Source organism: Pristiophorus japonicus, chromosome Y (assembly GCF_044704955.1).
Source record: "Pristiophorus japonicus isolate sPriJap1 chromosome Y, sPriJap1.hap1, whole genome shotgun sequence".
NCBI classification, from domain to species: Eukaryota; Metazoa; Chordata; class Chondrichthyes; family Pristiophoridae; genus Pristiophorus; species Pristiophorus japonicus.
In genome coordinates this window covers 20,386,007-20,399,432 of record NC_092011.1, presented here as the reverse complement: position 1 = coordinate 20,399,432, position 13,426 = coordinate 20,386,007, and the positions used below count along the sequence as shown (strand labels likewise).

Here is a 13,426-nt window from a genome sequence, read left to right as displayed (position 1 = left end):
ATGTTGGAGCGTGTGTAGGAAGCGTGTGCTCTGCATGGTGTATGTTGGAGCACTGTGAAGGGAGCGTGTGCTCTGTGTGTTGTATGTTGGAGCACTGTGTGAAGGGAGCATGTGCTCTGCGTGTTGTATGTTGGAGCAGCGTGTGAAGGGAGCATGTGCTGTCCGTGTTATGATGAGGGTGAATGGCCGACGATGGGGGTAGAAAGCCATGTTATGTGTCTTTATTAATGGACCCCTCTCTTTTCTGGGTATGGGGTGTTGAAGCAGGATCTGTGACCGAGTATTGCCCTGCCGGTATGACCATAAGACGGCCCCATACCCAATTCACCCCGTTCACACCACAGGGTCGATTCAGTAGCACGGGCAACGACTGCTTGCACAGGATTGCTTGTGGGACCTTCAACAAGGTCGTGTTCGGGACCTTGGTCCCCTTCACATGGCAGACCCGCTCAGGACGGCCACGTGCAGACAGTGCTGCTGGGCAGGTGGCTCATCGGATGCAGGCCCGGAATAGGTGGGCCTCGTTGGCCTGTCACATCTGGGACTGCACTTTCACTGGGAGAACATCATCATCTCCCTGAAATGGTCCTGTACCCCTCCCTGAAATGACACCTGACCTCTACCCAGCCCCAGGATACGACAGTGGTAGTGACCCCTAGTGACAGACTGTGGATACTGCTGTCCCACAGTGACCCCAAGTGACAAACTGAGGGTACTGCAGTCTCCCAGTGACCCCTAGTGACAGACTGTGGGTACTGCAGTCCCACAGTGACACCTAGTGACAGACTGTGGGTACTGCTGTCCCACAGTGACCCCTAGTGACAGACTGATGATACTGCAGTCTCCCAGTGACCCCTAGTGACGGACTGTGGATACTGCAATCCCACAGTGACCCCCTAGTGATAGACTGTGGGTACTGCAGTCTCACAGTGACCCCTAGTGACAGACTGTAATATTGCAGTCTCACAGTGACCCGCCAATGACAGAATGTGGGTACTGCAGTCTCACAGTGACCCCTAATGACAGAATGTGGGTACTGCAGTCCCACAGTGACCCCTAGTGACCGACTGTAGATATTGCAGTCTCACAGTGACCCCTAATGACAGAATGTGGGTACTGCAGTCTCACAGTGACCCCCTAGTGACTGACAGTGGGTACTGCAGTCTCAGCAACCCCTAGTGACTGACTGTGGGTACTGCAGCCTCAGTGACCCCGAGTGGTACTTTAATTAATAAATTTCACCAATGTGAACCTGGAATTATGAGCCATCGCTCTGTGGTTAGCACCCCATCTCTGAGTCAGAAGGTTGTGGCTTCAAGACCCACTCCAGAGACTTTTACACAAGAATCTAGGCTGACACTCCTAGTGCAATGCTGAGGGAGTGCTGCACTGTCAGAGATGCCTTCTTTCACTTAAGAGGTTAAACTGAGACATCTGCCCTTTCCGGTGGACGTAAAAGATCCTGTAGCACTATGTTGAAGAAGAGCAGTGGAGTTCTCCCTGGCGTCCTTTCATAAGATAAGAAATAGTAGCAGGAGGAGGCCATTCGACCCCTCGAGATTGCTCCGTCAATCAATAAGTCCATGGCTGATCTGATCATGGACTCGGCTCCACTTCCCTGCCCGCTCCCCATAACCCTTCACTCCCTTATCATTCAAAAATTTGTCTCGCTCCACCTCAATGACCCAGCCTCCACAGCTCTCTGGGGCAGAGAATTCCACAGATTTACAACCCTCTGAGAGAAGAAATTTATCCTCATCACCGTTTTAAATGGGTGGTCCCTAATTCTGAAACTATACCCCCTAGTTAGTGTAATGCATTTGCTTCATGGGTTCCTTGCTTCAGAATTCATAGCAACACATTGCTAGTCAGAATGAGTTGGTTTATTAGCAAAAGGTTTAACAATCACACTTCACATTACCGGTTCATCCACCAGGCTCATAACCACCTGCCCCATTGTGGACCCACTGAACCCAACTGGCTGGGGGTTGATTGAGTTTTGTGAACATCACATGACTGGCTAAGCCTCTCACAACTCAACAGCTCTGTAAATCTGTGAGCATATTCACAGGTACATACATTACAGTTAGCACACCCATCTCTGACTCAGAAGGTAGTTGGTCGCACTCCAGAGACTTTTACACAAGAATCTCAGCTGACACTCCCAGTGCAGTGCTGAGAGAGAACTGCACTGTCAGAGATGCCGTCTTTCAGATGAGACGTTAACCTCAGACGTCTGCCCTCTCTGGTGGATGTAAAAGATCCTGTGGCACTATTTCGAAGAAGAGCAGGGGAGTTATCCCCGGTGTCCTGGCCAATATTTATCCCTCAATCAACATGACGCACAGAGATTCTCTGGTCATCATTATCACTTTGCTATTTGTGGGAGCTTGCTGTGCGCAAATTGGCTGCCGCGTTTCCCACATTACAACAGTGACTACACTTCAAAAGTACTTCACTGGCTGTAAAGTGCTTTGGGACGGCCGGTAGTCGTGAAAGGTGCTACATTGGCCTGGATGATGTGGAATCGGTATGGGTGGAGCTACGGAATACCAAAGGGCAGAAAACGCTGGTGGGAGTTGTGTACAGACCACCAAACAGTAGTAGTGAGGTTGGGGACAGCATCAAACAAGAAATAAGGGATGTGTGCAATAAAGGTACAGCAGTTATCATGGGCGACTTTAATCTACATATAGATTGGGCTAACCAAACTGGTAGCAATGCGGTGGAGGAGGATTTCCTGGAGTGTAAAGCTTCTGGCTTTAAGCCAGGCCTTTGTCCTTCTGAGACCACATGGCCAAAATGGCTGTTTCTTTACCTGGTTCAATTTACAGAAAAGAACACGACTTCTTTGACCTTATTGGCTCAATTGATATACTGTTAACCTTTAATTGGCTCGCTACCAAAGGTCCTAAAATGTCAAGTTGATTGATGACTTAATGCAATGTGGTCTGTGTTTTCTCAAAACTGCAGCCGGGCTGCAGAGCTTGAATTCTCTATCAATCCCCCCTTTGATTCTTTCACAAACTGAATCATAAAACATCAGGTATCACTGGTTAAACATTCTACAAAATAATTTCATACATGTTAATAGAGTTTCCTTCTAAAATTTGCTGATGTGTTTCGTCATATGTCCGGACTAGTAACTTCCACACAAATTTACACCAACCCGAATTCCATCGTGGCCACAATGGAAGTCTGGTTTTAGTAGGTTAATGAACCTATTCCAATTTAATCCAAATCAATATCTTAATTCAACCAGTAAACAACCTCCCCTTAAGCATAACATACCCCTGTGCCACGTACAGACGGTCTGCTGGGACCTGCAAGGTGTCTCACCTGTGGGACAGCAGCTACAGCCGCCTGGTCGCAACAACATTTAATCAACATAAACAAACAATATAAAAGTAAAATAATTACAACAAATAGAATTAAACCTTCCACCAATGAAGTTCCTATTGAACCTAGCCATTCAGTGGCTCCACTCCACAAAGTGAATGATGGGGGTTGCTTAAGTTTTTTTACCTCCTTTTGAATATGCTCCGCTAAGTGAAGTAATTTCTTCGGAGCTATCTGGGATATACGTGCAACACTCAGTTCCGAGTAGGGTGCAAGTACCTCCCTTTTCAGCCAGGATGTAGTCAAGGGCCAGTCTATTCTGTAGGGCTACTCTGTGGATTGCTACCATTTCTGCATTGATTTTAACTAGGGCCTCTGAGGTATCATTGGCTACCCGTTCCACAACGGATGCCATGTTAATGGATTCCCTTGCCAGTCTGGCGGTCCCGTACCTGGGGATCAGAATGGCAAAGAACCTCTCTGTTTCTGTGATAGCTCTCTTAGGACAGTGTAAATGTTCTGACAGTGACTTTATATGATGCATATATGGCACAATGTGGGCTAAATAGCAGGATCCCGTCCAATTCTGGGGCAGCCAAGGGTAGGCCTTGTGGCCACACACCCAATAGGTGCCATTATAGGCAATAAAGGTTAGCTGTTTCTTTGTCAGCAACACTCCGGGGCCTGTCCAGGCTTTTCCATCTGTTTTATTCAGAATCCCTGTTACGTTAAAAATTCCCACATCGGCCCAGTTTGGACGGTTCCATGGCTTGATTATATTATAATTCCGGGAGCAGTTACTATACCCCATATTTTGGCCTCCTTTGATATTTCTAATCAGACAGACCGATTCCCCCGGTCTTCCTATTCCCATTGTATTAGTGATAACAAAAAATGGGGGCCGTTTGGAATTATTGTACCACGGTTGGTATCCCCCTTCAAAGGTAGTCAGATTGTAACCTGCTGACTTCCATTTACGTGCCCAGTTTTCCGTATCCTGAAACGCATTGCCTGTTTTGTTTTAATTAATTATCCACTCAACCATTTCCGAGATATTCAAGGGAACTGGCCTCAAGGGAATCCCTCCCTTTGAGTGAATAGGAATATGCGCACATACCCAACAACTAGAAATGTTACCTTGTTTGGCATAAATGTATGACATATATAAAAAGGTATTTACATGTAATTCCCTTGCTACCCTACTATTTCCCTTTGGTGCTAGTAAGAAGTAGGCAAATGCCTAGAATACCTACAGTCAGTAATACAGTAAATTTATACATTTTCGCAAAAAGTAATTGTTCTTATTAGATTTCAGCTTCAGTTACGGGTGCTCGTTTAACGTGTGAAGCGTGGATCCAGGCTTTCTTTCCTTGGACTTTAACAGCTGCCTGGGTGGTCAATAACACTTGATAAGGTCCTTCCCACTTGGCACCCAAAGATTCTTTATGTAACTTTTTCACGTACATCCAGACTCCCGGGATGATGTCGTGTCCTCCTTCGGGTGGATTACCCCAAGCTGCCGATACCTGTCGGGAAACAGAACTAATAGCATTGGTTAGGTTCTGACAGTATGATAACAAAGTGTCACTCATTAAGTGAACATCAGCTTTCCGTAAATCGATAGTTCCTGGCAGCGACATGGGTCTTCCTGTTATAATTTCAAATGGGCTTAGACCTGTAGTTCTGTTTGGGGTTGCCCTAATACTACACAGCACTATTGGTAGTGCCTGGGGCCATTGTGTTCCTTCTTGGTGATATTTGACAAGCCGTTGTTTCAGAGTTCGATTCATTCGCTCGACTTGTCCTGATGATTGTGGATGATAAGGACAGTGTAAATCCCACGTAATGTTCAGTAACCTACAGACTTCTTGGCAGATAGCACCTGTGAAGTGTGTTCTCTGATCTGAGTCAATGCTACTCGGGACTTCCCATCGGGGAATGTAATCCTTACACAAGACCTTTGCAGTGTGATTGGCTGTGGCTCTTTTAGTTGGGACAGCTTCTACCCATCTGGAGAATCTGTCGACCATGACAAGAATGTTAGTGTATCTTTGGCATGAAGGAAGAGATATATAATCAACCTGCAGGTGCTGGAATGGTCCGACAGGGGCAGGGGGCCTCAGTTGGGGCATTACCGTGATGGGTCCAGAATTATTTTTCTGGCAGGCCACACAGCGGTCTGCTACCAGCTGGGCATGTTTTTTAAATCCCCGACCCCACCAGCTTTTCTGGAACCGTGCCGTCATCTGTTGTGAGGCCAAGTGTCCCCACGAGTGGATCTGTTGGGCTAAAAAAGGCATAAGCACTTGTGGCGCGACTGGCTTGTCGGTAACTCTTTGTCTCCAGACACCATCTTCGCATAGCTTAATTCCTGCCTCAATCCATGTGCATTTTTCCTCTCGGGAGCACTCGCCTTGCATTGTTTGAAGGTCTCGTGTCAGAGTCCTGAGTGCTTTCAATCTGCACATCTGTGTTGGTTCTTCTGGAGGAACGCCCTGTGACGCGATATCTTTAGCTGCCTGGTCGGCTAGGGCATTTCCCTGTGCTTCTGTGGTATTTTCCTTGGTATGGGCCTCACACTTCAGGATGGACACTTCCTAAGGTAATTGTATGGCCTCTAGTAAGTCTCGGACTTCTTTTCCATTTCGGATAGGTGTACCAGCAGCAGTGAGGAATCCTCTTTTCCGCCGTAACAGACCAAAGTCGTGAGCGACTCCAAAAGCATAACGCGAATCTGTGTAGACATTAGCTGTCTGTCCTTCTGCTATTCGACATGCTTCTGACAAGGCCCATAACTCGGCCTGTTGTGCTGACGTTCCTGAGGGTAAACATCCTTTTGCCACTACCTCATATAAGGTTGTAACTGGTACCATTGTCAACAAAGGAGGAACCATCTGTAAACAGGATGAGGTCTGGGTTGTGCAGAAGCTCCTCTGCTGCTAAGGCTGCTTCTTCTGTTTCTTTTAAAATCTCCATGCAGTCATGCTCTTCATATTCTCCCCCCTCTTGCTCCCTTGATTCTGACATCGGGAGCACAGTTGCAGGATTAACCGGGCTGGCCCGGACGATATGGAGATTAGGAGCTTCCAAAACTGCTGTCCAGCGGGTCCATCTAGCTGCCGTCACCTGAGACATTCTATTCATAGACAGCAAAGCGTGTACGGTGTGGGGACACTTGACAATCAGCTTTTGGTCGAGGACTAGGCCCGCAGTGATCATTACCGCTCGACATGTAGCTTCCATGGCCCTTAGGCAACTTCCCCATCCGAGGGCTACCGCATCCAGTTTTGCTGAATAATAGCCAATAGGTCTTTGCCGATCACCATGTTCTTGTGTCAGTATAGCTGTCATATATCCTTCTTTCTCATGGACAAACAGGGTAAATGGCTTACCACTGTCGGGGATTCCCAGAGCCGGTGCCGAACACAAAGCCTTTTTCAAATTCAGGAAGGCCTCTTGCTGTTCCTTAGTGAGAGTGATGGCTTCTTTAGAGGCACGTTTCCCCTTTAAAATATCATTCAATGGCTCAGCAAGCTGTGTGAAGGAGTCAATCCAATTTCTGTTAAAGTTACACAATCCCAAAAAAGACCTTAGTTCCTGAATAGTGGTGAGTTTTTTAGCAGCCCGAATGGCTGCAGTTCTATCCTGGGTAAGTTCTCTCTTTCCTTGTGAAATCTTTTGTCCCAGGTATACAACCTCTTCTTGGGATATTTGTGCTTTGTCGATGCTGGCTTTATGTCCTTTCAGCCAAAGGTGGTCCAGCAAAGCTCGTAAATCTTGTTCATGCTGTTCTGCCATGTTTGAAGCTAGCAGGATATCGTCTACATATTGGATGACTGTGGATGACAGGGGAGGTAATTCTCGCAAATGGCTTTGTAAAGCCATGTGGAATACCGTAGGGCTGTTGTGGAAACCTTGCGGTGACCAGGTCCAAATATACTGTTGTCCTTGGACCGTGAAAGCAAACCACTGTCGAACCTGCCAGAGGCACCGACCAAAATCCGTTGGCCATATCTATAACCGAGAAATATTTATGTTCTGGTTTGAGGGCATTAAAAATGGGGGAGGGATCTGCGACCAAAGGAGCTTTTTGATCAATACACTGGTTAGCTTTCCTATAATCGACAGTCAAACGCCAAGTCTCATTAGATTTCTGTACCGGCCACACGGGGCTATTGGAGGAGCTATGCGTTTTAATAAGCACCCCTTGTTTCTCCAATTGCTGAATAACCGGTAAGATTCCCGCGATGGCAGTTGGACTGATGGGATACTGTTTAGTGCATGGAGGCTTGGTCCCGGTAAATGATGCAGGCTCCATCTGGAGTAGGCCACAATCGTTCTTATCTTTAGCCCATATCGGGTGTTCCTTCAATTCTTCTTTCTTCAAAGTTCTAATTGACCATGTCACCCGACCATCCTCAAAATGCAACGATGAATTTATTTGGATTAGAACGTCCATTCCCAAAAGGGGTTGATCTACTGGGCCTATCCAGACCGGCGTGGTTAGTTCATGTGGACCCAGCCCTATAAGTACCGGTGTTGTCCTTTTAATTTCCATTTTATGGCCCTCAACTCCATAGGCTGTACGTGCCCTACCATCCAACGGCAAAATATCTCCATATTGTAGGGGTAAGCATGTTAATTCCGCCCCTGTGTCTAAAAGACAGTCCACATCCTTATCGCCCACCCTCACAGTTATATATAGCCCATCTCCCCTCTGTTGTATTAGTGCGAGGAGGGGGGCCAGGGTGGGCTCTAATCGTTTTTTGCTATCCCAAGTAACTCCTTCTGTTGTTGTATTGTCAGTCGCTTAAATGCTTCTATGAGGTCGTTATCTTGTGACAAGCCTGGCTTGTTGGCTGAATTGTATCCCTGGCTGCGTCCTCTTCCCCAGCCACGACCTTGCTGTTTTGCCCTGCACGTCTTGGCCCAGTGACCTTCTTTCCCACAATAATGACATTTTCCGGGTAATTTTCCTCATGACTGTTTATCGGAAACCTGGGATTTCCATCCCATAGCCTGTACAGCTCGGACTTTAGCTCCCATATCCCGATCTAATTGGTTACATCGATCCACCAATGCTGCAAAGGTAGTTCCTCTACCTTCCCAGTCCGGTAACACTACCTTAAGCATTTTGGATAGTTCTGGCTTTAGACCTGCCACGAAAGCTGCTTTCAGGGGTCCAAACACTTGTTCATCCATTTCTTCATCCGTATTATTCATACCCGAATGTTCTAGCCACCTGCATCTAAACCGCTCGTCATACTCCAGGACCTCCTCTGTTCCTTTCTGTTGGCAGGCTGCAATTTTTCCCCAGTCTGTCTTAGCTGGACGGAAGGCTTGCAGCCAGTGTTTAATCGCCTCCCATCCTGCGTTTAATTCTTGCTCATCCTGCCCCAAAGCTTCTTCTACCTTGTCGTGCAATTTTCTTCCTTGTGTTTTTGGCACCATTATGGTAAAAATTTGCACTCCGTCCCAGGGATGAAGTTGATATATATTTCTTAAGCGGTCCAATTGGTCCCACGTTTTTACTCCCCCTTTCTTTGGATTGGGCAATTCCTTGGATCATTTATCAATTTTCTCTGGGTCTGCCGGATCATGAACTAAATATTCTGCATACACCCTTCTCTTTGTTTTTTTGGTTCCACCCTCATCCGCAGTCTCTTCTGATTTGACTACAACTCGTCTTTTTTAAAATGGGGCAAAGCACACCCCTAATTCTTCATCCTCCGACACTGTATTGTCGGAGGATTCAGAAACCGTATCTATTCCTCGGTCGTGTCTTCGGGTTTGCGCTTTTAATTTATCCAAACATGGGTACCCTGGGAATTGACCGATACATTTTCCTTTTCCTATTACTGTCTCTTGACCTAATTATTTTTTCCATTCTTAATTTCACCTTTAAGATCTTTAACTTCCGCTTCCGACTTTTCAAGTTCAAGTCTTGTCTTTCGCAGCTGTGCACAAACAGCTTGCAATTGACCCTTTGTACTGGTCAGTTCTCGATCATGTTGGGAACGCATTATAATTTCATTCCACTTTCGGATCTGTCCCATAATGGCTAGGGACCATCGGATTCGCTCTTTATTTTTCATACGGGTCATTTTTCCCCCAGACCCTTTTAATCTCGTCCAAGGACAATTGTCCTTTGGAGGTTCCGTACTTTTGTTCGATCTTAATACAGGTTTTAGATAAGTTGAATTGTTGCTCTATGTATTCTTTCAACTGTTCGAGGATTTTATCGATCGAAACCTCAGGTGGTGCCCGCCCGCCTTTAACAGTTGTAGGCAATTCTTTGCTCTTATCTCTTGCTGCCATAATACTGATTTCTTTACTGGGGTCTCGAGTCGTCGGCTTTCCAGCCGATCAGTGGGTCGGTGATTAATTAACTAACACACCGCCGAAGTTAGACGTCTATAGGAGCTCGAGCCGACTACCAACCAGAGGGTTCGCAAACCGGAGGCTTTCGGAATCGCGTAGAAGGAGAGGTGAATTTAGACTTTTGACCGAGGACTTTTATAAAGAGGAGTCCTTACCTCAGTATGTAGGTCCGATGTCCAAATTCAGTTTCTTTCCTCAGCGATCGTGTTCGTGATGCCAAAATTGTTAGATCTCTTAATTTTCAATGAAATGCGAACTCTGGTTGTAGTTTTAATGTAATTTTATTCTGGCAACAGGAACAAACTTCTGGCTTTAAGCCAGGCCTTTGTCCTTCTGAGACCACATGGCCAAAATGGCTGTTTTTATACCTGGTTCAATTTACAGAAAAGAACGCGCCTTCTTTGACCTTATTGGCTCAATTGATACACTGTTAACCTTTAATTGGCTCGCGACCAAAGGTCCTAAAATGTCAAGTTGATTGATGACTTAATGCAATGTGGTCTGTGTTTTCTCAAAACTGCAACCAGGCTGCAGAGCTTAAATTCTCTATCAATGTTTCTCTTGCCTCTCCGACTGGTGTTAGGACAGCGATGAGCTCAATGATCTCTGCAAACCAGAAGCTCAGATTGGCCTGGACATGCGCTTGAAAAACAAGAAGGCTCCCCGGTCAAAGTTCCTCATTGTCCATTTCCATGGCGGCGGCTTCGTGGCTCAAACCTCCAAATCGCATGAGGTAAGAGATCTCATTGTTTGTGTCTGCTGATTCAGGAAGGGAGCAGCGATTCATTTCAGCTGTGGTCATACGCAGTCCGCTCTCGAGAACAGAAATAGCAATACCAGGGCAGGTTCAGCATGGGGTTAGATACAGAGTAAAGCTCCCTCTGCACTGTCCCATCAAACACTCCCGAGGCAGGTACAGCACGGGGTTAGATACAGAGTAAAGCTCCCTCTACACTGTCCCATCAAACACTCCCAGGGCAGGAACAGCACGAGTTTGATACAGACTAAAGCTCCCTCTACACTGTCCCATCAAACACTCCCAGGGCAGGTACAGCACGGGGTTCGATACAGAGTAAAGCTCCCTCTACACTGTCCCACCAAACACTCCCAGGGCAGGTACAGCCGGGATTAGATACAGAGTAAAGCTCCCTCTACACTGTCCCATCAAACACTCCCAGGGCAGGTACAGCCGGGGTTAGATACAGAGTAAAGCTCCTTCTACACTGTCCCATCAAACACTCCCAGGGCAGGTACAGCCGGGGTTAGATACAGAGTAAAGCCGGTGCTGAGTTTTCTGCTGCCTGCAATCACACTTATTCTCCGTTTCTGTCTTTTAGGCTTACCTGAAGACTTGGGCCCAGGAACTGGACTCACCGATACTTTCCATCGATTACTCGCTGGCCCCTGAGGCCCCCTTCCCCCGGGCCCTCGAGGAGTGCTTCTTCGCCTATTGCTGGGCAGTGAAGAACTGTCACCTGCTGGGTACGTGTGCGCGCTGCTTGTCAATGTTGCAGCCTAGGAGAAAGGCCCAGGCTCATGGTGTGGGATACAAAGTGGGTCAATCAGGACACAGCGATTGGGGGGGCAGCAGCCTCACATTTAACAGGCCGTGGTCTGTCACGATAAGAGCAATGAGGGAGGCAAGGCTTTCAGGGCTCCCTCTACACTGTCCCATCAAACACTCCCAGGGCAGGTACAGGGGGTTAGATACAGAGTAAAGCTCCCTCTACACTGTCCCATCAAACACTCCCAGGGCAGGTACAGCACGGGTTAGATATAGAGTAAAGCTCCCTCTACACTGTCCCACCAAACACTCCCAGGGCAGGTACAGCACGGGTTAGATATAGAGTAAAGCTCCCTCTACACTGTCCCATCAAACACTCCCAGGGCAGGTACAGCACGGGGTTAGATACAGAGTAAAGCTCCCTCTACACTGTCCCATTAAACACTCCCAGGGCAGGTACAGCACGGGTTAGATACAGAGTAAAGCTCCCTCTACACTGTCCCATCAAACACTCCCAGGGCAGGTACAGCACGGGGTTAGATACAGAGTAAAGCTCCCTCTACACTGTCCCATCAAACACTCCCAGGGTAGGTACAGCACGGGGTTAGATACAGAGTAAAGCTCCCTCTACACTGTCCCAGCAAACACTCCCAGGGCAGGTACAGCACGGGGTTAGATACAGAGTAAAGCTCCTGCTACACTGTCCCCATCAAACACTCCCAGGGCAGGTACAGCACGGGTTAGATATAGAGTAAAGCTCCCTTTACACCGTCCCATCAAACACTCCGAGGGCAGGTACAGCACGGGGTTAGATACAGAGTAAAGCTCCCTCTACACTGTCGAGTCATCTTTCTGTTGCTCACTTTCTAGATTTCAGGAGGATATAGACTATTGAAATGGGCAGGCACGTGGCAGTTGAAATTTAACGCAGGGAAGTGTGAAGTGATACACTTTGTTTGGAAGAATTAGGAAAGGCAATATAAACTAAAGGGTACAATTTGAAATGGGTGCAAGAACAGTGTGTATGTACACAAATCTTTCACAGTGACAGTATGAATTGAGAAAGCTGTTCAGAAAGCATCCTTGGGATCCTTGGCTTAATAGAGGCAGACAGTCCAAAAGCAAGGAAGTCATGGTTATAAAACACTGGTTAGGCTTTAGCTGAAGTAGTGAGTTCGATTCTGGGCACTGTACTTGAGGGAGGATGTGAAGGCCTTAGAGAGGGTGTGGAGGGAGATTGACCCGAATGGTACCAGGGATGGGGAACTTCAGTTACGTGGAGAGACTGGAGAAGCTGGGGTTGTTCTCCTTAGAGCAGAGAAGGTTAAGGGGAGATTTGATCGAGGTCTTTTAATAGAGTAGATAGGGAGAAACTGCAGTGATTGAAGGGGCATTAACCGGAGGTCACAGCTTTAAGATAATTGGTAAAACTATCAGAGGGGAAGGTGAGGAGAATTGTGTTCACACAGCGAGTTGTTGTGATCGGTGGAAGACCCGGCCTGAAAGGGAAAGAGCAGGGGGGAGTGGGACTGATTGGATAGCTCTGCAAAGAGCCGGCACAGGCACGATGGGCCAATGGCCCCCTTCTGTGCGCTATCATTCAGTGGACTAGAATTTCCATGAAATCCAATATCATCGGATTGTCGCCCAAAAAACCGCTAAGATGATTAAATTAACGGCGGCGAAAAATTACACAAAAAAAAGGAAAAAATTCCACTTGGCGGGAAAAATGGGTCTTACACGCAGATTCTCGGCGGGAAACGCGATCCTGGGCAAATTGGGCGGGACTCCAATTTAGTCCCAAGCTGCGGGTTGGGCCGAGGGAGGGGGGAAAACAGTAAAAATATTTAATCCAAAAGACACACCATAAATAAATCAGAAAACATTCTCAGGACCCTTTTGCACTTAATCGCTGTAAAAGAATTATAAAAGAATGAAAAAGAATTATACAGATTGATAAACTAATGATAAATAATAAAAGAATAATCAAGAATGATAAAAGAAAGATAAAATAATGATAAAAATATTAGAAAAGAATGATAAAAGAATGATAAAAGAATTATAAAGAATTATAAAAGAATTATAAAGAATGATAAAAGAATTGTAAAATAATTACAAAGAATGATAAAAGAATTAGAAAAGAATTATGAAGAATGATAAAAGAATTATAAAAAATGATAAAAGAATTATAAAGAATGATAA

At 46.4% G+C, this 13,426-nt stretch overlaps 1 protein-coding gene across 1 annotated transcript in view; it reads left to right on the top strand.

Moving 5' to 3' along the window:
* Nucleotides 1–13,426, top strand: part of LOC139241112 (hormone-sensitive lipase-like) — a 122,612-nt gene that overhangs the window by 1,870 nt on the left and 107,316 nt on the right. Inside the window, exons 3-4 of the mRNA XM_070869804.1 lie at nt 10,304–10,453; nt 11,058–11,202. Coding sequence (XP_070725905.1) covers nt 10,304–10,453; nt 11,058–11,202 — 295 coding nt within the window. The remainder of the gene's footprint in view (nt 1–10,303; nt 10,454–11,057; nt 11,203–13,426) is intronic.